At 34.6% G+C, this 24,695-nt stretch overlaps 4 protein-coding genes across 5 annotated transcripts; all 4 read left to right on the forward strand.

The window, feature by feature from the left end:
• Window positions 1–338: 338 nt before the first annotated feature.
• LOC100814962 (TMV resistance protein N) lies at window positions 339–14,210 on the forward strand. 2 transcript variants are annotated; one of them, XM_014768624.3, is made up of 9 exons: window positions 345–1,040; window positions 1,498–2,602; window positions 2,723–3,019; window positions 3,124–3,918; window positions 4,010–4,676; window positions 5,003–5,221; window positions 5,900–6,060; window positions 10,539–12,865; window positions 13,854–14,210. In XM_014768624.3, the coding sequence occupies exons 1-8, from the start codon at window positions 553–555 to the stop codon at window positions 12,651–12,653; spliced, it is 5,847 nt and encodes a 1,948-aa protein (XP_014624110.1). In that variant the 5' UTR covers window positions 345–552; the 3' UTR covers window positions 12,654–12,865; window positions 13,854–14,210. The 2 variants fall into 2 exon arrangements, with proteins under 2 accessions (XP_040866585.1, XP_014624110.1); XM_041010651.1 differs by lacking the exons at window positions 10,539–12,865; window positions 13,854–14,210 and adding an exon at window positions 7,395–9,212 and having other exon boundaries at window positions 339–1,040.
• Window positions 14,211–14,896: 686 nt separating this feature from the next.
• LOC100527367 (uncharacterized) lies at window positions 14,897–18,085 on the forward strand. Its single transcript, XM_003549120.5, has 3 exons — window positions 14,897–15,186; window positions 16,188–16,485; window positions 17,060–18,085. Exons 2-3 carry the CDS (start codon window positions 16,194–16,196, stop codon window positions 18,058–18,060), a joined length of 1,293 nt encoding a protein of 430 aa, XP_003549168.1. The 5' UTR covers window positions 14,897–15,186; window positions 16,188–16,193; the 3' UTR covers window positions 18,061–18,085.
• A 2,467-nt stretch (window positions 18,086–20,552) lies between these two features.
• KTI-3 (kunitz family trypsin and protease inhibitor protein) lies at window positions 20,553–21,499 on the forward strand. Its single transcript, NM_001250822.2, has one exon. It carries the CDS (start codon window positions 20,641–20,643, stop codon window positions 21,283–21,285), a length of 645 nt encoding a protein of 214 aa, NP_001237751.1. The 5' UTR covers window positions 20,553–20,640; the 3' UTR covers window positions 21,286–21,499.
• A 1,259-nt stretch (window positions 21,500–22,758) lies between these two features.
• On the forward strand, window positions 22,759–23,925 carry LOC100811209 (kunitz trypsin inhibitor 5). Its single transcript, XM_003548239.5, has one exon. It carries the CDS (start codon window positions 23,036–23,038, stop codon window positions 23,678–23,680), a length of 645 nt encoding a protein of 214 aa, XP_003548287.1. The 5' UTR covers window positions 22,759–23,035; the 3' UTR covers window positions 23,681–23,925.
• The last annotated feature ends 770 nt before the right edge of the window (window positions 23,926–24,695 follow it).

Raw genomic sequence — 24,695 nt, forward strand, 5'->3', positions numbered from 1 at the left:
TTCCATGCCGTGTGGGCAATTTTCACACGGTCAACTGTCCAAACACTATTATGAGATTAAGAATCTAATTAAGTCTTGTTTTTGTTTTATTTTTTAAAACCAAGTTAACTAAAGAAAACCAAATTATTAGAACAATTAAATAAAAATAATGAAAATAAAAAAAATTTGGTGTTCAAATTTATCTTATTTTCAACCCATTTTTTAATCTCTATTTTCATTTTTATCACATTATTTGTCACGCCTATTATTTTTTATTTTTGTTTTTATTCTCGTTTTCTTCCACCATTATCCTTAAAAAAATTGTAAGCCATAAATTTCAACATGCGTGTCAGATTGTTGGTTCTTTAACCGAAGATGATTGCTGACTTGATGTTAATGAGAAATCTCTATAACAATAGTTGACTTTGTGAATTGTCATGTTCTTGGCTTTGCTACTTAGTAGTTAGTACTTACCATTTAGCTTTTTTCAGGTTCTCATTTACCAGCAGATTGTTCTTCATTATTGTCTAACTATCAAGACTCATCACTCCATCCATACTAAGCTTTCTTCTCATGACTGTGTCAGCATCCTTCAGCTACGATGTGTTCCTCAGCTTCAGAGGCTCTGATACTCGCTACGGTTTTACTGGCAATCTCTATAATGCTCTAAGTGATAGGGGAATCCATACCTTCATTGATGAAGAGGAGCTTCAAAGAGGTGATGAAATTAGACCGGCACTTGTTGAGGCCATTAAACAGTCTAGGATGGCCATCCTTGTGTTCTCTAAGAACTATGCATCTTCTTCGTTTTGCTTAGATGAACTTGTTAAAATCATGGAGTGTGTTAAGGCAAAGGGTCGGTTGATTTTTCCCATTTTTTATGATGTGGATCCTTGTCATGTGCGGCATCAGTCTGGGAGTTATGGAGAAGCGTTGGCTATGCACGAGGAAAGGTTCACAAGTAGCAAGGAAAACCTCAAGGAGAACATGGAGAGGTTGCAGAAATGGAAGATGGCTCTTAACCAAGCAGCTGATGTGTCTGGCAAGCATTACAAACTTGGGTATAGTACCCCTCTTCACGAGATTTTCCAATACAATCACGTGTTCATGGTCCCGATCAATCTCCACGTGACATAGTCAAGGTCAAGATTGGTCGGGACCATGATCACTTGGTGGTCTCACCCATGGTTTACAATTTGTTTCTTTTAATTTTGAGTAAATAATACATGCAGTAACAAGATTTTTACCCTGGTATCAAATTACAAACTGTCATACTGTCAAGGTAAGTTTCATCATATAGGTACATTTGTTGACTTTCATAATAACTGTCTTAAAAGTTATATCAATGATGATTTCTGATTGGTTAATAATGTAAAATTTTTGCACTCGCATTACATATTCATTAAACTTTTCATTGCATGTTTAACAATCTGAATTCTAGTGAAGTAATTATCGTTTGTCAATACATGAATATGGTGATTTTAGTGTGACTTCACAAAAACTTCTTTGATTGGGCAGAAATGAATATGAACATGAGTTTATTGGGAAGATAGTTAAAGAGATCTCCAACAAGATTAACCGTACACCTTTACATGTTGCGGATTACCCTGTTGGGCTGGAGTCTCGAGTACAAACAGTAAAGTCACTTCTGGAATTTGAATCTGATACTGGAGTACACATTGTAGGGATTTATGGAATAGGCGGCATGGGCAAAACAACACTTGCTCGAGCAGTTTATAATTCAATTGCAGACCAATTTAAAGGTTTATGTTTTCTTGATGATGTGAGAGAAAATGCTACTAAACACGGGTTAATACATCTCCAAGAGATGCTTCTTTCTGAAATAGTTGGAGAGAAGGATATTAAGATAGGAAGTGTTAGTAAAGGAATTTCAATAATAAAGCACAGGCTCCAGCGAAAGAAGATTCTTTTAATTCTTGATGATGTTGACAAACTAGAACAACTGCGGGCAACTGTTGGAGGGCCTAATTGGTTTGGTTCTGGCAGTAGAGTCATCGTAACTACTCGGGACAAACATTTGCTTGCAAGTCATGGGGTTGATAGAAAATATGAGGTAGAGGATTTAAATGAGGAAGAATCACTTGAATTGCTTTGTTGGAATGCTTTTAAAGATGACAAAGTTGATCCATGTTACAAGGACATTTCAAGCCAAGCAGTGGCTTATGCTTCTGGCCTTCCACTAGCTTTGGAAGTTGTAGGTTCTCTATTGTTTGGGAAAGGCATAAAAGAATGGGAATCTGCGTTAGAACAGTATAAAAAAATTCCTAATAAAAGGATCCAAGATATACTTAAGGTAAGCTATAATGCTTTGGAAGAAGATCAGCAGAAAATTTTTCTCGACATCGCTTGTTGCTTGAAAGGATATGAATTGGCAGAGGTTGAAGATATACTTTGTGCTCATTATGGTGTTTGCATGAAATATGGCATAGGAGTGTTGGTTGACAAATCTCTCATAAAAATTAAGAATGGCCGTGTGACACTTCATGAATTGATAGAGGTTATGGGTAAAGAAATTGATCGACAAGAATCACCGAAAGAGCTTGGAAAACACAGGAGGCTATGGTTCCATAAAGATATAATTCAAGTTTTAGCAGAAAATACAGTAAGATATATGGATTATTGCGTCTTTTATTTTGAACACTGATAATTGATTTATCTCTTTGACTATTGTATGCTCACATAACTGTTGTGTTTGTGTCTTTTGTGCCTTCTGTTTTGACAGGGGACTAGTGAGATTGAAATAATCTCTTTGGATTTCCCCTTATTTGAAGAAGACGAAGAAGCATATGTAGAATGGGATGGAGAGGCCTTCAAGAAGATGGAAAACCTCAAAACATTAATTATTAGAAATTCTCATTTTTCAAAAGGTCCCACACATCTTCCAAATAGTTTAAGAGTATTAGAATGGTGGACTTACCCATTACAGGATTTACCAACCGATTTTCATTCAAACAAACTTGCCATATGCAAATTACCCAGAAGTTGTTTTACATCACTTGAGTTATCTGGCATATCGAAGGTATGTGCAATGAGTTTATTAGCATGATCATATATATATATATATATATTAACAATTCACTTGAATATTGTTCATTTGGTTCTTATTTGTTTTTTCTTTTGCAGAAGTTCATGAATCTCACAGTTTTAAATTTTGACGGGACTGAATGTTTAACCCAGATACCTGACATATCCAGTCTCCAGAATTTAGTAAAATTGACATTTGAATGTTGTGAGAATTTAGTTGCAATTCATGATTCGGTCGGTTTTCTAGATAAACTTAAAATCTTGAGTGCTTTTGGTTGCGGCAAGCTTATGAGTTTTCCACCCATCAAGTTAATCTCTCTTGAACAACTTGATCTTTCATCTTGTTCAAGTCTTGAGAGTTTTCCAGAAATTTTAGGAAAGATGGAAAATATAACACAGCTTGAGTTGAAGTACACTCCTTTAAAAGAATTCCCATTTTCATTCAGAAATCTTGCTCGACTTCGAGATTTAGTGCTGGTTGACTGTGGAAATGTTCAGCTACCGATTAGCATTGTCATGTTGCCAGAACTGGCTCAGATTTTTGCTCTGGGATGCAAAGGGTTGCTATTGCCAAAACAAGACAAGGATGAAGAAGAAGTGAGCTCAATGTCTTCAAATGTAAACTGTCTTTGTCTCTCAGGCTGCAATCTATCAGATGAATATTTTCCCATGGTTTTAGCATGGTTTAGTAATGTGAAAGAGTTAGAGCTATCGTGCAATAACTTCACATTTCTTCCTGAATGCATCAAAGAATGTCACTCTTTAATATTACTTAATTTGGATAATTGTGAGCATCTTCAAGAAATTAGAGGGATTCCACCAAATTTAGAATATTTCTCGGCTGGAAATTGCAAATCCTTGAGTTTCTGCTGTACAGCCATGTTATTGAATCAGGTTGCTTTTAAATGTATCTTTTGATTTGATAATTTAATAATTGATAATCTAGTTAATGTTGCTAAACTTATGCATTATTTATGACTATCAGGAGCTACATGAGACTGGAAACACCATGTTTTGTTTGCCGGGAACAAGGAGTCCAGAGTGGTTTGAGCAACAAAGTATAGGTCCATCATTATCTTTCTGGTTTCGTAACAAGTTCCCTGTCATGGATCTCTGTTTTGTTATTGGACCAATGGGTAAGGACTCTATTTTGTTTAGACCCATCATGACCATCAATGGCAACACAATGGAGACACAGTTAACTGAAAAGAGGTGTTGTTTAGACTTCCGAGCATTAGATTATCATATACTTATCATTGGTACAAAATACATGAAGTTCGGAGAGTGTCTAGATAAACCTCTCACAAAAAATGAATGGAATCATGTGGTGGTTTCCATTGGTATTGAACCAACCCCTAAGGATGTGATTGTCAAGCAAACTGGACTCCATGTAATCAAACCAGAAAGTAGCATGGATGATGTCCAATTCACCAATCCTTATAAGCAACCATCCTTTAAAGAGAAGCAAAGATTGGTGGACATAGTTGATTGTCATAGACAATTTATGCAGCAGCAAACCACTTTGGTTTCATTAAAACCACATGTGAGACAGGGCGGAGAGTCATTTTCATTGCTTCCACCTCAAGCATGCAAAAATAATATGAATTGGGATTCAAATTCAACTGGAATAACTAGCACTTCCAGTGTCCAGGGTATTGGATTCGTTTATGGCATTTCTTTCTTTGTGTGCTTTTACTATTACTAATTTCTCTTTTCCAGTATATTTTTCTCATCTAATTAAATAATAAAGGAAACAGAAACAAGTAGCAGGGCTAGAGTGCTCTTGTGGTGCATTATTAATTTTTTGCCTGCAGAAATATAAATGATTCCATGCCAATTTTTTGTATAAGTAAATTAGAAGAATTTAAATTCTTCTAGATGATGAATTAGGAAGAAAACATTATTTTTAACAGTTGATTTAATCAGTATTCTGACTTACTAACTTGAAACAAGTTATTCAAATTTATTATCCCAACAGGTTATGAAATTGCATTACAAAATTTACGGTTGGACATGGGAGTTTTACAATTTGTGCAGCAGCGAAAAAGATTGGCTATATTAGGTTTATCGCAACAACGCCGAATGGCTTCATTGGATTTACAGCAGCGGCGGGGCAGAGAAATGGTTTCCTTGCTTTCTTCTCCATCATTGGAGTTGATGGTATCATGGCAGAGGAGATGCATCACCAGTGTCCAAGGTAAGTTTGTTTATGGTATATCTTTTGTTTGTGCTTTCCCTATTACTAATCATAAAATGTTATCTTCACACTGTAAGAGAAAATCCATTGCTATTAGATGATAAACTATATGATAATAAAATGTGACAAGATTATTTGTAAAATTTGATTTGACCATTGTGTTTGTAACTTCATAATTTTAAATAACCTGTTCAATTTACTAATCCCAACGAGCTACATCATTGCATCATGCTAGAAAAATAGATATTATGTTTCATCTTTGACTTTTTCTTTATTTATACATCAGCCTATTTGGTTTAAGGAAAAAAGATTTTGTTTTCTTTTACAAGGATATTTGAGGGATTTCAGACAAGTGGCAAAAGACTTTCTATTGAATTAAACGAAAATTCCTTATCCTTGCAAGATTTTTTATTTGTATTTTTTATATATGTTTTACTTTAATTTTGGTTTACTCTAAAAAATATGGTAAAAAATTATGAATGGGTTTTTGCAAAAATAGTCACCCTTGAGGTTATATAAAAGTTAGCTCTTAGAAATAAAAAGGAGGAATTATACTTTTAATCTTTTGGTGTTCAATGTCCATATCATGATAAATTTTTAATCTATTCCCTGCTGACATGGCAATAGAAAAAAATGGACAAGGAACAAGGTGTACTCATAATGATTTATGATTTTCAGGTTTGCAAGAGCAACATTTACCTTCCACCATCAAACAAAACTTTGAAGGCTGTAATGGCATATATGAAGCCAAAGTGAGTGAAATGGTAGAATGTAACAGCAATGATGGAAACGACAATGACAGAACCTCCTCACCGGTGGAGCAATTACCAATGGCAAAGGTTAGTGGATGAAATAAAGAAAATTGATATATTTTAGAATAAAGATGCAAAAATGTAAAGTTTAATAATAATAAGAACATTAAAACAGAGGTTCAAGAGACAAGAAAACAAACAGCTTGGGCGTAGAAAATGACAACTTAGTGCAGATAGTTGTCGAAGCATTAGTGTTAGGTTCTTTGGGTTACCAAAAGTACTCTCAAGGTAATGTTAAGGATTTTTTACCGTCTAAACTTATTTCAATTCTTACCCCTAATTTATTCTAACCATGATTCCTTAGGTAGAAGAGAAGTTACTTTTACTCCAAATCTCCTGGTAAACTCAACCAAGCAACTTCTTTAAGAGTAAAAATACATAACATTAGGTAAGTTGAAATTTGCAGTTACCTGATTTCAGATATGAATCTTTACAATATAATTTACTACTTACAAAAATATTTACAAGCCCATGGAAGCCAACAATATCACACAAATTGCAACTATATGAAGCATAACAAAATTGAAGTATCCAGTATTCAATATATGATGAAATAATACACTGTGCAGTTATTTATAGAGAGCATCCAGTAGAGGACGCAACTGAGTGCATATCCTATCAGAATCCTAAGAATCATCTAACCGACTAAAACTAGCAGAGTTCCATCTAACTAACTTGTAGAAACAGTTAACTGCTGAGAACAAAACACAGCTAAATAACACGCTGCATATTGGTCTTGTGCATTAATATTCTACATATTGTGAGCTCTAATACCTATTTATGCACCATCATATTAACTTTTTAATCTATGTCACTATGCAGTATCACATAAATTCGAACAAATTTATATGCATTGGAATGTTCTGTATGTTTTTTTCTCTATCTTGCTTTTTTTTAAAGTACCATATTTATAAAATATTATGGTTTGATAAACATGTTTATTCTGATGATTCACTATTTTCTTTTCAAATGAATATTGGTAAAATAAATTTTATTTAATATTTGTGTTCATAGGAGCATGTTTGACTCTTGCAATATGTAGTAATTTATTATTAAGATAAAAATAAAGTTGAAAGGTTCTGCTGAGTTACTAAAGAATTTTAACACCTTGAGGCGAGAAGCTCAGTATTCAAATAACATGAGACCTTATACATATATTGCAATAGATATTTCATGTGTACATCTTCGTGTGACATTAATGTGAGCATGATCAAATTAATCTTAAATACTGATTGTCTTTAGAAAGTTATACATTTATAATAAATTTGGTTTACTTGATCTTAAAATTATTTGAGAACACCGACAATAAACATGAGATATATATCATGGTTAACAATGTAACTTTGTATCCAATGAAATAGGAGGATCGTGTTCCTAGCAAGAAATACCAACATGTCTCGAATATGGCTTGGGATCCAATGGAATTAGAATATCTTGTGCATATCCAGAAGATCAATTTGTCTCAAACGACACAAACTCTGTAATGTAAGTGATAAGGGTTCCCATGTGATGGGATCTGAATCTAATCAGAGAAGTACCAATTAGCGATTCTGCTTGTGTGCTATAATCCTCTTAGTTACGATAATCTGTTTCTTCCTTATTATTGGAACTGATTTATTGTTATGTTGAAAGTAAGGCCTATTCCTGTTCTTCTGCAAGTTATAGCTTGGTAATTGTTGCGTTTTATCAAAGCTCGGAAAGATGAATGCAAAATTAATGGCTATGACTACTATGCTTTACATCAAGATTGTTAGCAACAGCAAGGACAATCAGCACACCTAGCAGCACATAGGCCATTTCAACACAACCTAGCATAGGTCATAACAGAATTCGTTAGAACAATTCTGTTATGCAATAGTGCAATTCTGTTAGGCAAATATTCTCACTAGCAGACAAACAATTATACGTATAAATAAGCACTAAATGAATGGAAATGACAGAGAAGAACTATGAAGATAACCATTAGTGTATTTCAGTGTAGTTAGCTTAGTTCTGTTCCTAACAAAGATAATGTAAACATCTTTACAAATTAAATATGGTAATTTGGTAATTTTATTGACTTTTATAATATATAACTATATTAAAATTCATAACAACTGCCATTTTTTATTGATTGACACTATAGAAATTAAACTCATGAATAAATTAACAAAAATAAGAATTAATTCTTTTTCTTGTACTGTGGCCTAACTAACGACCAAATTTGGACCAAGAAAGGTGAGGAAACACAGTTCATAGACAGTTCTTGTGGAGAATAGGACAAAGCTCCTTAGGAGATTGCAAAAACTCATCAAAACAGCTACAGCTGCCTAAAACAAAATTAGTTAACCAATTTTTTACCAACAAAAAACTAACAATTACGGATCACAAAAGGAGGAAAGAAGGAAGGGAAACACTGTGGATTCGATCTTGCCGCTAACAAAAAAACTAACGATTACTGATAAAAATATGGGGGTTTACCAAAAGGAAGATGGATTTTGGTTCTGGGTAAAAATCAATTGTGATGTTGTTGTTAATGCATTCAAACAAGGGAATGTGTGTAATTACCCTCTACTTTGTTTTGATCATAATTGGGAATACCTTGACTTGATGGGTTTCAAGGAAAACAATAACATCCTTCAAAGTGATTAATAGGGGAAAGAAAACAGTTTTTTTCATTGAAATTTCCAGTGTTGAAACAATTAGGTGCTCTTTTTCATTCTTAATTGACAATGGAATCCAATTTTGCAATGCGATGAAAAAGAAAAGGAGACAATGGCGTTGTCAATTTTGCACTGCGATGAAGAAGAACTGCCAGATCAAAATTGACAATGGATCTGCCAAGGGCAATGTGGGAAAAATTGAGAGTTCAATGTAAATATTAGTTTTTATGACGTGTCAAGTTTTCAAATGTGGGACATCATAAGTAGCAGTTACAAGTAATTGCAACTGCTGCCACATTTTCGTTTCCTTCCTTTCATGGGTTCAGGTTGTTTTTTTTTTTTTTTTCCTTCTTTCTTCTTCTTCTTCCACAAATTTATTCACCGCAATGCTGAAGGTACTTTTGCATTTTTCTTGTTTTCATTTTTGGTCACTATTTAGGCTCAGTAACGCTCCCATGCAGTTTCCTCAACTTTCAGGCGACCAATTTATAACACAAGATAGAAGCCAAAACAACAATGCTTGCTAGAATTCAAACATCAGAAGCACACTGTGATGGAATTTGAGGAAGCGCATTGCAATTTCCGCGCTATAAGACTCTTGTATAGACTTCTTGAAGATAATAGCCTCTCATTGCAAAATTCAAATTCGAAGGATGTCAGTGCTTTATACTTTTCATTTTCTTATTCTTTTTGTCAAATGATGTGTAGTGTGATTCCATAAGAAAACAAAGATCGAAAAAAAAAATGTTCCCGCAGTATAAAAAAATTCATACTCACAGTCCGTACTATTAAGAAGATCTCTTATTTCATTTATAACCGAATCATTAGATCTACGTCCAGATTTTAGGTTTTTATTTGATGTCTTTCATTATCTTACTTCACACTGACAAACTGTTCTTCATGCTGTTAACTGATGTCTTTCATTATCTTACTTCACACTGACAAACTGTTCTTCATGCTGTTAACTGATGAAGACCTTATGTAGTGTTGGTTTCTTTCTCATTTTAAATCAAATTATAATATGATGAAGACCTTATGTAGTGTTGGTACATCAATGCTGTTAACTGTTCTTTGAATTGAGTAAATCATAATATGCTGTTTCTGATTAACAACATACTGGAAAATTAACTATAGAATATCCCAACTAACTCAACAATGCGACTTCCTGTACAAAAAGACTGATAGATTTTTGTTATAAAAAAGTCATACTTAGAGTGATTTTTAAAGTCTATGAAAATTAAACTCTGATAATATTTACCAAAAGGAAAAATAAGCATCACATTGAAAGGATGCAAATAATGTAATATTTTTAAATAGGTAAAAGTATTTAATAAGGTGTAACTATACTTGGAAGTAGAGTATTCTCGTTTTGAAATTCAGTTTTGGGAGCTTTGTTCTAGAAGGAATTTTGTTTTGTGATTCTCCTTTGCAATATTGTTGCTGCTGTATTCTATTCTATCAATAGTCTTTATAGCTAGTTAGACAAATCTGAGTGCTACTTGATTGGTAAATCTTGAGATTTATATTTTCTTGTTTGTGGCAGTTGGTTGATAGGGCACGAGCTTTATTGAAATGTTTGCTGGATGTTGCTGTTGAAAGTGTTTTTGAGACTCGTTTAAAGGTGCATATGATTCATCATTTTACAATGAGACCCTTCTTTGTTAGGAGTAAAAAATTGGGGATGAGATCATGATTCTTTTCTTCTATTTTTGACCTGAATGAATGAAAGGAATGATATGCACTTTTACAGCAATGCTTCAAATTCTAGCATCCACTGAACTCAGTCTTATACCAACAACATAAAGAATATGGTTTCTTTTACTTAAGACATCCTTTGAACATGAAAAACGCGTGGCTGTGCAGGATTCAAAGTCTCCAGTGGCAGCCAACATTTCTCAAAGCTCTGTAACATATCCAACCTGCAGTAAAATGACTTCAGTGAAGGAAGAGCAGCCTCAGTTGAAATTACTATCAAAGAAAGAACTGCCAGAGCTGTCGAAGTTTTGCATCTCTGATGATGGAGGAACAAAATGTAACACACTATGCAGCATAGGTGAGGAAAGCAGTGTGATGCAACAGAATTCAGTCAAGGAAACAAATCTACCTAATGACAATGGCATTTTTCCCAACATAGAGAGTAATCTTAACAAGCAACAGCATAATGATGTAAATGCTTTATATGGCGATGGTGAGAACACAGAAGAATCATTACAAATGTTTGATGCAAAAGCTGGTGAGCAAAATGAAGAGAATAATATGTCATTGCAGAGTAGAATTCAAGAAGCTCAAAGTGATTCTAATGCTGGCAAACAGGTTGAACATCCGGATCAAAAGGGTGATTTCTCTGATGATTTGGTTAATGCAATCAAAAGAATTGAGTCCCGGATTTTGGCTTTCCAACTTTGTTCAAATTTAAGTGGTTCCACTAAGAACAGTGCAGGTCTTCATACTACACATGAGGCAGCAAATTCAGACTGTCCTGTAATAAAGAGAAACAATGGGGCTTCAGGAAGTCAGATGAATAGTGGAAAGTCCCTCTTGGATGGACGTAGGTTGGTGAATCAGAAGACATGTAATGAAAGTTCTAAGGGTGAAAATTCTATTTCATCAAATGCATTAGTGGAACCCTTTTGTGCTGTAAATGGATCATTGAGTCAGAGTCAGATGGCAAATCAGAATCGTTGGCATCATAATGGTGCAGAATCTGCAAAGAGCATTGATATACCACAGCAGATTGGTACCAAGCAGGCATCGGTAGGAGAGTGGTTGAGAAGTCGGAATAGGATTCAAAATTCAGTACAAAACATAGCTATGATAGATAGAGTTAAGTCACTGAAAAGGTTAGTTAGCGGTGATGCCTATTTTGGGAGTCAAGCTAGTGAGTGTATTCAAGGTTTGAGGGTCCCTTTGAATCAAGATGAGCATACTAAGAAGCACTCTATGTTAGTAAGTAAAACAAACAGGGAAAGTATGGTCCGTTTAAATCCAGTGGCTTGGTCAAAGACTGATCAGAATCGGAAGGAAAAGGGTTCTGAATCTTCCTATGCACAGAAGTTAGCAGGATCAAAGGCCCTTATTTCAGGGAGAGAAAAGCCACCACTTCATCAGATGGTAATGAAGCCAACTCTATTGGACCAGAGATCCAGTGAGATTAAGGTAAGTTCCCATGAACACAGAGACTCTCGAGTTTTGGACAGAAGAATAACTCATAAGACTGGCCATCTTGAACCACGGAAGACAAGGGTTCTACCACAAGATCATAAACTGGAGGAGGCAAACTCAAACTCTGACTCTTTTCGCTTGAGTTCTTGGCAAGGCAGTGCCAATAGTAGTAGTGACTCTGAGGACTACTCTTTGCCAGATGGAACACAGTATCCCTCATCCGCAATGATGGTGGATTCAGCATATGAGGGAAGTTCAGAAGAGAGCAACAACTCATATCTCAAGAAGGAAGGTGGTACTTCTCGTAGATTTGGCAGTTTCAAACCATATAGACATCACCGCGAAAGAAATCCTAAGGAAACAGTTGGAAGACTAAGGAGGCTGAAAAATAAGTTAGGACTAATCTTTCACCACCACCACCACCATCACCATTACCATCATCATGATGATGATGTTCATGGTCATAGACATACTATGTGGAATCAGTTGCAGAATGTATTCCACCATAAAGTCAAGCATGGGGTGACAACAAATAAAGTAGACAAGACAAGGAGAGGGGCTGTTGCAAGAGTGTTGCCTCAGAGAAACCATGTCGGGCAGTTTCATAGACTTGCGGAAGGGGTCCTGAGACACATCCGGCATTCAAAGAAACCAAATCCTTTCAAGCTTGATGGGATGAAACAGTTAAGGAATGGACATTCTCAGAAGAAGCTGCGTTGGTGGCAAAACCTTCGACCGCACCGGAGAGTGAGGCTGAAAAAGAAAGGCCGAGTTAAAATGGGGTTTATGAGCCAAAAATCACTAAAGAACTATTGAGTTTGGGTGCACGTTGGAATTTCTCACCTTGCATCTACCTTCTTCTGGCTCATGGTATTCAAGCTCCTATCAGATATGCAGAAGAGGTATATCCTCTGATTTTTCTTCAATTTTGGCTCTGTCGAATGGACGCTTGTGATGCTTGAAATTCAATAGATATGGACCTGGTGATGCAGGATTTTGTTAGTGACTGCATGGTGATTCTGCATTTTGTAAGTGCTTTGTGATCCTGGATTTTACTAATATGTGCAATGCACCATAATACTGGATATACTTGTATTTTTTAGAACTCAGCACTATAGCAGAGTCCTTGCCTTCTTTGTTTATTTGAAATTTTCGTTTCTCAACTAAAGGTTTTGGGGTACTATTAGAACCTGGCATTAGATATTAACTTAGCTTTCCACAGAGACAGATCAAATATTTGAAGTTGCTTTCATGTTTCTCTTAACCAGCGTTGAGTGTTGCATATTTTACTTAATATCCTAAAATCTCGTTTTAGGTAGCATATCAACTTCACCTTTGGTCTAGACCACTCCTTCGGAGTTCATTTAAAGTTGGTAACAGGATCTCTCTTGATAATTTATACTCTAGACACCCTTTTTCTCTAACCGGTACAATTATGTTCTAATTTCCCAAGTTGATACCAAATTGTGGTTTGAAAGAACATAAACAATAGTTTAATAGTCTAATGGCACTGCTTAGTACCCTAGTTTCATACGGTGTCAACTCTGACCACTTAGTCTACGGAAGAAAGATGCATCTTTTTTTTGTGTCTCTATTTATTTACTGGTCTTTTTCTTGAGTTGTTGCGTATTAGGTCTCTAGGCTGTTCTAAGATTGCTAGCAGAACCATAAAGGGTGTTAAGCAAATGAGAATACAGATAGTAACTTTTCCATGATTCATAATTGTTGGAAGAAACAGATAACAGGGTAAGCTTTTTAATATCATATTATTTTATGCTTCAAAAGGCTAATAATCTGAACCTGTTCTTATATTAATATAGCATGTCTTCTTTTGGACAAATAACAAACAGACTAAAAGAGATATACACTTTAGAGAAAAATGCATAGGATTATTAACTCCCAATCATTGTGTGACACTAACATAACATGTAATTCTATTTGAAGCAGCAAAAAATAAATACAAAAGACTGGAAACAAGTGATTATTAACTTTGCATACATGTTTATAAAAGTGCAGCTGGTGGAGAAAGGAATAAAAGTACACATGCTTAATTTTGAGGATCATGTGTATAAGCTGTTGCTTGAAGGCTGGGTTTCATTGATTGCAAAGGAACCAGAACCAGAAAACAAAGGGTAACATAAGATGGGTGAAGAATTCTTTGATGGGAGAATGTAATCCTCTTTCTGCCTTGAAATTCATGGCTATATTTGATGGAAACCAAGGAGATTGAAGTTGTGTGTATAAGGTTTCTACTAGGTTTGGTTTACATGTGCAGCAGTTCATGTAATATTGGAACCACAATTATTATCACTGTTTGATGAATTGTATGTTTTAAAATTGCATGTATTATATGATGAAAGTCTTTGATGAAAATATTGCGTGTAGGTTATTTGGTTTCATGCTTAGTCAGAATATTACTATTCTTATTGAATTCATTTTTATGATATGTAGAATAGAGAAATATTAAACAACTCTTTTAATCACAATTTTTTTATTTATCATTAAAATTTATTGAAAATTCATCAAAATTATTTAATAAGCCACGCATGATTTTGTAATGCTTATTTATATGAGGAAGAGAAAAATAAATAAATTGATTATATAAAAAAAATTAATTTTGCATAAAAGTATGAATTTTTATTATATTATTTTTCTTAGAATATAATGATTTAATATTTATTTATTAATGCTAAAAAATAATTTTACTTTTTAAGTAATTAAAAAATAGAGAATAACATCCCCACCCCCAACATATCGTGTGTAGCGAAGTGAGGTGGTTTTTTAATTGTGGATCTCATTTTATTTTATTTTTTCATTTTTTCTCAATCTAAGAGGGAGAGGGAGGTGCCAAATAAATAAGGGAGAGGATCCATCAAATTGTGTGGGAAAATTCAATGAGATTGAGAGTGAACAAAACTTATCAAAATTAAATTGTTTTTTCATGGTGGGAAAATTCAATTGTTTTTTTATATATTATTTTAATAGACTTTACAATATTTCACCAAAAAAAGATCTACCTTAAAATAAAAATACAAGACTTATCAAAATTAACGCATCAAGTCAAATATATTCAACTAAAGTACAAAACTCTTTCATATAAACAAACCTTTAATTCATCCAGGCCTCGTCAAATTCTCCGGCCCATGGGCTGAAGCCTGAATGAGTGGCCGCATAGCCCGGCCCGGGCTCAAGCCCGAAACCTACATACCCGAGTTTCTGTTCCTCGTCCATTGTCTCCGTTTGAAACAGTTTCAGTTTCTGTCTCTTTCTTCGGCTGCTACGTTCTCTGAACTTCCATCGACGCGCCGGCAAACGCCTTCTGCACGCTTCGTGTAACAGCAGAACCCAAGTAAAACCACACACCCCTTTTCACCAATTCTTGTTTTAACTAGTATTTTGGTTCATCAATTTTTATTTTATTTTTTTACGCTACAATCATGAGCTTTCTTTCAATTTCAATGTTGGTATGAGGCTTGTTCTTCTTTGTTCTGGGCTTCGTGTTTTATAATTGAATTTCAATTGTAAGAGGGTGTAATAGAGGACTTGTGATTTTTTTTTTGTTTTTTTTTTGTGTGTGGTTGAGATCTGTGAAACTGGAAATTGAAAAGTAAGCTGAAATTTCGGTATTTTTAGGGATTTGAGTGGGGTGGAGAGAAATTGGGTTTATGTTGAGGAAATTCAAAAGGGAAACGTTGAAGAAGGTGGAAAAGGGTTATAATAGTGAATGAAGAGATTGTCTGTCATTTAAAATTAATAAGTAATGATAAAATACAAATACTCTGGATAACAAACCAAATTGTTAAAACTATCTTTGTATTGTAGCAGACCCTTATGGTCTAATTGCAGTATGCATACTTATCTTGTGTTGGAGATTAGAGACAACCAGCTAGGGTTAAGTCTAGAAGAAGGGACTAGTCCCTCACAACATAGCGAACCAAGGTTTGAATTCCTGTTGGGACTTGGGAGAAATACATACCTCGAGCACGATTAAGGAGGATAATTGTGGAAAACCAAAAAAAAGATTAGAGATAGACATTTTATCTATGGTCTAAACTGATGATGCATTTGATGCAGGAGTAGCATGCAATTTTTGTTTTCTAGTGTGACTATGGGGCAAATATGTTCAGTGGCGAATGGTCTTGTCTAAGTTTTCTCACTGAAAGTCCTTTTTATTTTCCATGTTTTGTTTACCTATAGAACTTTTGCTTGCAAGACTTGAACCCTCTGTTTGAAGAGTCCAGCACATTGTGTCATGCTATCTTATTTGGGATAATTGTGTGAGCAACGTCTTTTGAATTTGAAGTACGAAATGAATTGATTTGCTAAGTTTAGTTGATATTTGTTTAACAGGAGAAAATGACAAATGAGAATACAACAGGCATTGAGATAGATTATGAATATGAAGATTGCAATAATTCTAAGCGCCCAAAAATGACTTCTAAAGTATGGGAAGAAATGCAGCGTATTCATACCACTGAAGGTAGTAAAGTTCTGTGCAGACACTGCGGAAAACTGTTGCAAGATAACTGTGGAACTTCTCATTTAAAGCGTCATTTGATCATATGCCCTAAGCGTCCTAAACCAATGGATATTATTACTCAAGATTCAATGCCTACGGTGTGTTTTAGAGGTCCTAGCAGTGTCAAAGGTAAGCATTATCTTAGTTCTCCCAAATTGATGTTATCTCTATTTTTTTTTTTACTCATTTAGTTGCCATATAGTTGATCAATTTCCATTATAAAATTCTGTGGTAGATAGAACCAAACAAAAATATGACTAATTATTAATTAACTGCTGAAAATGTTTTAAAAATTGGGAAGGACATGGCATCTAAATGTTTATAAGTTCAGAGCTTTTCTTATAAGTATACTTGATCACCTGCACTCGAGTCTGTTATATTGTTGTCTGCCTTAAGTCACTGATAAAACTCAGTAGTTGATGAACTAATGCAACATGTAGTAGCTATAATAGAGTAAGAGATTGATTTAGACAACATTTACTATTTGCTTTACTGCAAAGTTATAATAGTTTGGTAAGGAGAAATTCTTTGCTATAACTATGGTTGCAGGTTGAGAAACTTGGTTTCCTGTCCTGTGTTTTTTAATTACATTTTGCATTTCTTCCAATTGGAATGTGGCTGTGCGTGATTTTAGCATTTGTTCATAGAAAACACCTCTGGATTACCTTTCATTACCACTACCATATGTTTTCTTATTTTGTAGATTCTGGATTAAACACAGTTCTTATGGTTCGCCCATTAAAGGTCGAACCTGAATCTCAAATCCCATGTTTTTCTCAGACTCCAAATATTCAACTTCCGACTGCTATTGCATCCATTGAAAATTCTCCCAGTCCTGTACAAGAACTACATCCAAAAACTAGTTCCCCCCTTTTGCTGCCTGGCATAGAATCTCCCAAGAATCAAGGGGAACTGACTCTGGATGATGTAGAAATGAAAGCATTTTATGCTTCTCTTGATGCCGAGACCTCAGTTATGTCACCTTCCCAAGACACCTCAGTCATTACTGAATTATCCAATTCCACACCTTGTGAAGAGACCAAGAAAGCATTGAAAACACTGCAGGACCTTTTTTCCAAAGATTTCTCTGATCTATTGCATACTGAACAATCTGGTACCATCAAGGCTGCCATTGAATACCTTTCCAAGTTGTCTGCAGACGATGGAATCTCTGTAGAAATGAGGTTGTTGGTATTAGAAGTTTCTAGAGAATTCACTCGCTGGAGTTGCGACTACAATGATGCTAGTAGGAAAATAGAGTCTGCCAGCACCAATATCTCAAAAGCAGATAAACTAGAAGGAAATCTTGAAGCTAACAAGAATGAGTTCAAGGAAGTTTTGTCCTTAGAAAATGAGTTGAGCAACCAGTTATCATGTTTGGAGAAAAGGAAGAAAGAGCTAGAAGAGCAGATAGATGCAATTAAAGCCAACATTGCTGTTTTTCAATCGGCTAAGGTAACAGGTACAAAGAGAAAAAGGGAAGTTTTTGAAGAAGCTAAAATTCTCAAAGTACAAAGAGATGAGTTGAAGGAACAAGTGCCTCACTTGAGAAATGAATTAGAAGTGGCCAAGAAAAACCAAGCACATATTCGAGCTGAATGGTCAAAGCTTGGAGAAAAATTTAACAAAAGCTTGAATGCGATGAATTGTGAGTACTTGGATGGTAAATCCATCGAGGATTGTCCTCAGGAAAATTCCATTTAAGAATCTGAATGTCAATTTTAACTAATATCAATACCTTCAATCTTCATACCGACTCCATGATGAGCTAAAAGTAAGCTCTGATATTTGTTATACCTATGCTGAAAAATGAAGCATTTTTACCATTGATTTTAATTTCATGATCTTATCCATAACAAAGAAAAAAACACGTTATTTCGTTAGACAAAATATTTGCCCAAGGAGTTCCAAATATGTGATTTAATATTATTAGAAAAATCAAGTTATTGATTATAAACTGGTTGGTGATTCCAGATTTTACATGCTCACAAGACTGAAGGCATACTTTAATAGATAATTGCATGATTCAATTTGTGAACTTAAAATCTTTGAATCCATATTTTAGCTAGGCAAAAGTTCTGATGCAAATATAATTAGAAATGTTTGAACTTAGTTTTAAAAAATATTGATTTTGAGTACAAATTTTGCAACAAGAAACAAGTATTATATTGTAATTCCATAAATTTTGTAACAAGAAGCCATGGCTGATCCCAACAGGTGCGAGGCAATGTTGGATGAGATTAAAACTACTAGTCAGGGACACTAGGGAACTTGTCATTTTATGCATTCCTTTTTTGGTTTTCGGAATGACCAATCCAGGAAAGGGAAAAAAGAAAAACAACATCCCGAAAAAGATGTAGGAAACAACTTGCAGATGCAAAGACAGCCCAAAACAACTAAGGGTGTTGCTAGGTGCACCCAGCAATAACGCTGGGGCACCAGCACTCATTGCGAAAAGACAAAAACATCCCGTGAGCATTTAAAATGATTACCGTGCATCCAACTAATGTTGTTTGATCCGCGTGTGTTGTAATGTGATCCGTAGATGTTATAGTTGATCCGCAAGTTTGTTATAGAAGAAGTTGATTCGCAAGTATGTCACGGATCAAGTTGATCTGCAAGTTGCTCGCAGATGAACTTGATCTGTAAGACACTCGCGGATCAAGTTGATCCGCAGTTGATTTTTTAAGAAGTGTTTCACGGATCAAGTTGGTCCGTAAGCTTCAAACGGTTGTAACTTTTATTAGAAATATCCGTTTGAGGCCCATAATATGTCAAAACGCTCGAAATTGAAGGAGGAATTCACTGGAAATTTTTAAAAGGGGTTTTCTCAACTCATTTTTCCAAAAAAATGCCTCTAAGTAGCTCAAAAATAGGATTTAAGATTAAAAAAATAGGATTTGGTCAATTTGATCTGCAAAATGTTTGGGGTGGTGCTATTGTGCTGCTCTGCTCTGCTTCTTCCTCGCGCATTCTCCTCGACTGGCGTTTGGCGGCGTGGTGGTGGTGGTGATTTAGGATCAACTTGATTAACATGTAGATTTTAAAGTTGTGGATCAAGTTGATTTGTGGTGGTGGTGCTTTACGTTTCAATAAACTTTTTAAAAAAAATTCAGTCTCCTGCGAATCAAGTTGATCCTTGGAAAACTCGCGGATCAACTTGATTCGCGGGAGTCTTTCGCTGATCAAGTTGATCCGCACAATGAAACACTGGAGGGACATTTTTGACATTTTTAAGTGATGTTGGGTGCACCAACAATAACACTGGGTGCACCTAGCAACACCCAACAACTAATTTTCACCCAAAACAACATCCCTAATGTGGGGGAGAGAGAGAGAAAGATATACAGTTTGAATTTTTAAATATTTATTTAATTTAATATATTATTATAATATTTTAATGGATGATCAATATTTTATTGGTTATTCAAATACATATTTGCATGTGTTAATAGATTTTTTTTTAAGAATAATGTTACATCAATTATTTTTTATTTTAAAATTTTCATTTATTTTTTTTATTACATTATAAATTTTTTAAAATTTATATTTTTTTTCACTCTTCCATCCTGGGTGTCTAATAATACTGTCGGTGTGGGTGTGAATCAAATATTTTACTTAAAAATAGATGGCTATAACAAGTGAAAACAGACCTTCCTTTTTTAACTTTTATTGTCAGTCTGAAAACTATCACTTTTTGTAGGAACACCTCGGTCTCACTCTTCGTCCTGTTTATCTCGTCAATGTGCTCGACGAATTATCAAAATTTCTAAATTAATCACCCTCTGGCCACGTGTGCCTCGTGCCCCCTCGAGGCAAATATAATATAAATTAAAACAGAAAAATTATATGTTTTCAGAGTATCAACTTTCTTCTGCACTCACCTAATCACCTAAATTTTTTACATCAAATCAGTTGTTTTTTAAGTCAATTTAAAACTACAATCATATTGTTAGAAACTTCATTTTTTTCCCGTTATATAAATATTTTTCATTTTTTATCTTTATTTCTTATTACTTTATATCACTAACAGATTCATTTTTTTTTATCATTTATCTCTCTTCAAATGTTAAATAGCATTTTGAGATCTAATTATTATTTTTTTCAAAACAAATACCCTCGTGCTGCATAACCCATTTTTATTTTCTATATCATAATATCAAGAAGACAAGAACTACCAAAAATATTTGATGAAGCACTATATAAGGATGCATTCTGATATTGTGACACATAACACAAACACAAATTACATAGCCTCAGTAATCTGAGAGAGAAACAAAAACAATGAAGGTTTCCATTGCCAAGTTCCACTCCCTTCCCCTATGTTTTTTCCTTCTCTTGGCCTTCAACACAAAACCCCTCCTAGCAGCAGAACCAGAGCCAGTGGTTGATAAGCAAGGGAACCCTTTGGAGCCAGGAGTAGGGTACTACGTGTGGCCACTTTGGGCTGATGAAGGAGGCCTCACACTAGGCCAAACAAGGAACAAGACATGCCCTCTTTATGTTATCCGTGACCCTTCATTCATTGGCACCCCAGTTTCATTCTTAGCACCAGGCCTTGACCATGTTCCAACACTCACTGATCTAACCATTGATTTCCCTGTGGTGACAGTGTGTAACCAGCCAACAGTGTGGAGGCTCAACAAGGTAGGGTCAGGGTTCTGGTTTGTGAGCACCAGTGGTGACCCTAATGATATCACTAGCAAGTTCAAGATTGAGAGGCTTGAAGGGGATCATGCTTATGAGATCTACAGCTTCAAGTTCTGCCCCAGTGTGCCTGGTGCGCTGTGTGCTCCTGTGGGGACTTTTGAAGATGCTGATGGAACCAAAGTCATGGCTGTGGGGGATGATATTGAGCCTTACTATGTGAGGTTTCAAAAAGTCTCCATCTTTGGTCAAGACAAGAAACAACCTTTTAGCATTTTGTAGGTTGGTTTGTGCCTGTAATAGGTAGATGCGGGTCATGACTCGGAATAATGAGCTACTAGAATGCAATGCAACTGTTTCCTTGGTGTGCCTGTGTGAAAGAATCGAATAACAAGTTTATTGATCTTTTAATTTTTTTTAAATTTACTTTTATTTTTTAATTTTTAAAATCTATTTAATTTGATTTTATAATCTAAATTGAGTTAATATCATTCAGAAATCATATTTTATGATTACATGATTTTAATGACGATTTTATAATTGAAATTTATACTGTAGGATTACTTAAATAAATTTAAATAACGAGGTTAAATTGAACAAATTTTACCAAATTAAATGAAAAGAAAATTAAAGAATTAAGTTGAATCAATTTTAAAAATTAAAAAAATTAAATTCAATCAAAAAAATTTAAAAACTAATTAAACATAAAAAATAAATCAAAGAATCAATAAACTAATTTAACCTATCACATTTTCATTTTTGGTTCACATATAGCACATAAGGAGTTCCCTCGTCTCCCTGTTTTAATATTTTCCTCATTCATATAGAAAAAAGTTCCCTCGTCTCTCTGTTTTAATATTTTCCTCATTCATATAGAAAAAAGATCATGTAAGTATGATGGATGTTATAATATGATAGGAAAAAAATAAAAAATAAAAATATTAGCATTGATGGGACTCACCGATTAGCACCTAGACTAAAGGGGTCTGTCATATCTGAAGAAATAAAAAATTAAATTTTAAAAATTATGTAAAAAATCAAATTAAAAATCTTTTTTTTTTAATTTTATTTTATACAATTAAAATGAAGAAAGAATGACAAACACAATTGCTTTTTTTTAATGTATTATTTTGTTTTGACTCATAAAATGTGAGGATCGGACTGGTAGTATTCATGCATCCTTAGTAACTAACTGATTCATGTAAACTTTTATGGTTATTAAAAGATATAGATAGCAGTGATTCACACATGACAGAGCTGTTATTAACAGGGGATAACCAAAAATTGAAATTGTTTAAGGCTAATTTGATCGAGACTCAAATCAAGCATGATCGACTCTTCTTGAGTTTAGTTAGCATGCACTTTGCACCTACAACTAGAAGGCAAGAAGAAAGGAAGAATTGGAACAAAACAAAGAAAATAAAAGTAACTTGATCAAAATTTCAGATTAGGCTCGTTTAAGCCTCATAATTTCTTTATCAATTCTCTTCCATGTGCACGGGGATAAAGCGATAAAATGGCTATACCATCTGAAAAGATACCTTCATTTTTATTATTTTATCTGTAAAGAAACACCTGCGCATGAGTTTTGAATTTTAACAATGCTTTTGTCGAGTTAACACCTTGGTCTCACTCCAGATCCAAAATTATATCGTCAATGCGTTCCAAGAATAAACAAAATTTTATTTTAAATTAATCACTGGTATGCTACTCGTGACAAATATAATATGAAGAAAAACGGGAATAGAACAATTTTATATTTTGGTTCTTATCCGATATCAACTTTCTGCTACACTCACCCACCTTCCTTAGATCAAATCAATTTTTTTATGCCAATTTAAAACTAATAGCCTCGTGACGCAAAATTTCTATATGATGATAATATCCACATCCAAAATTTAAAAAACACCAAAAGCATCCCCATGTCGAAATTTCACCTTACACAGCACTATATAATGATGCATCATGAGATATGTAACACAAGCCAAATACACATACACATTAGCTTCAATCTGAGAGAGAAACAAAAACAATGAAGGTTTCCATTGCCAAGTTTCACTCCCTTCCCCTATGTTTTCTCCTTCTCTTGGCCATCAACACACAGCCACTGCTAGCAGCTGAACCAGAGCCAGTGGTAGATAAGCAAGGGAACCCTTTGGTGCCAGGAGTAGGGTACTATGTGTGGCCACTTTGGGCTGATAATGGAGGCCTCACACTAGGCCAAACAAGGAACAAAACATGCCCTCTTGATGTTATCCGTGACCCTTCATTCATAGGGTCCCCAGTGAGGTTCCATGCATCAGGCCTTAATCACATTCCAACACTCACTGATCTCACCATTGATTTCCCTGTGGTGACAGTGTGCAACCAGCCAACAGTGTGGAGGCTGAGCAAGGAAGGATCAGGGTTCTGGTTTGTGAGCACTAGGGGTAACCCTCAGGACCTCATTACCAAGTTCAAGATTGAGAGGCTTGAAGGGGATCATGCCTATGAGATCTACAGCTTCAAGTTCTGCCCTAGTGTGCCTGGTGTGCTATGTGCTCCTGTGGGGACTTTTGTGGATGCTGATGGAACCAAAGTCATGGCTGTGGGTGATAACATTGACCCTTACTATGTGAGGTTCCAGAAAGTCTCCACCTTTGGTCAAGACAAGAAACAACCTTTTAGCATAGTGTAGTTTGGTTTGGTTTTGTGCCTAGTGTAGCAGGTAGAGGGGTCATGACTCGGAATAATTAATAAGCCAGAAGAGTACCATGCATGCTCTCTTTTTTGGTGTGGCTGTGAGAAAGAATCATGAGAACTTTTGTTTTCTTGGTTCACATGCATGGCACAGAACAGAGAGTCATTGTATCTGTTTTAGGATTTGCCAATCTGTTTTCTTTTAAAAATGAAATGAAATGAATTTTGGTTCTTTTGCTTCTACCAACTGTCCCAAGTATCTTTGGCTTCTAACACCTTTTCTTAGTTCTACCATCGTTGACATCTTGTATTTGAACTGAAGTAAAAAAGAAAAGAGTAACATAGCTAGAGAAGGTAAAGATTATAAGATGCTCTTTAAGAGAACTAAATATAACCTAAAACCTAAATGGTTGGTGGGTGGAGTTAGACATGTATATTATAAATGAGCGGTGCTAATTAGCAAGAAAACCATTAGCACGAATTTAAAATTAACCTATCATAGTATTACAATAATGAGCATAGTATTACAATAATGAGCAGTAGTAAGAGGAAGTTTATAATAATTCACATAATTGTTTAACCAATAAAACTAAACTCTCTTAAATTGTAATCCTTGATTAAAAGATTAGAGAATTGTAATTAATAGTATTGCAATTATTTCTCTTATAATACCTAATAGATTTTGTTGATGTTATGGTCACGAATGACGTGACAAGTCACTTGTGAATGTAGTTATTATATTATTAGTTAAAGCTTTTACTTAATAAAGTGTAAACACCAAGAAAAGCTAAAAAAAACATTGTTTACGCACTAAAAAGAAAAATTCAAAAAGGTTTAATAAAAAATATTAAATCCTAAAATTTATAATAACTAAAATTAATAAAACTTTAAAGGACTATACATAAATTCAAGTACCAATTTTTAGTTGGGAAATGTTTTTTTTAGAAAAAAAAAAAAAGAAAAGGGTACGTTATCTACGTCCTAGAAAAACCTTCTTTTATGGACGACTCGTG

The sequence above is a fragment of the Glycine max genome, chromosome 16 (genome assembly GCF_000004515.6).
Source record: "Glycine max cultivar Williams 82 chromosome 16, Glycine_max_v4.0, whole genome shotgun sequence".
Lineage (NCBI taxonomy): Eukaryota > Viridiplantae > Streptophyta > Magnoliopsida > Fabales > Fabaceae > Glycine > Glycine max.

Coding starts and splice junctions, on each gene's coding strand:
- LOC100814962 (XM_014768624.3), top strand. CDS start 553: ATGACTGTGTCAGCATCCTTCAGCTACGATGTGTTCCTCAGCTTCAGA. Junction 1,041..1,497: donor GGCAAGCATTACAAACTTGG/GTATAGTACCCC, acceptor TTGATTGGGCAG/AAATGAATATGAACATGAGT. Junction 2,603..2,722: donor AAGTTTTAGCAGAAAATACA/GTAAGATATATG, acceptor CTGTTTTGACAG/GGGACTAGTGAGATTGAAAT.
- LOC100527367 (XM_003549120.5), top strand. CDS start 16,194: ATGACAAATGAGAATACAACAGGCATTGAGATAGATTATGAATATGAA. Junction 16,486..17,059: donor AGGTCCTAGCAGTGTCAAAG/GTAAGCATTATC, acceptor CTTATTTTGTAG/ATTCTGGATTAAACACAGTT.
- KTI-3 (NM_001250822.2), top strand. CDS start 20,641: ATGAAGGTTTCCATTGCCAAGTTCCACTCCCTTCCCCTATGTTTTTTC.
- LOC100811209 (XM_003548239.5), top strand. CDS start 23,036: ATGAAGGTTTCCATTGCCAAGTTTCACTCCCTTCCCCTATGTTTTCTC.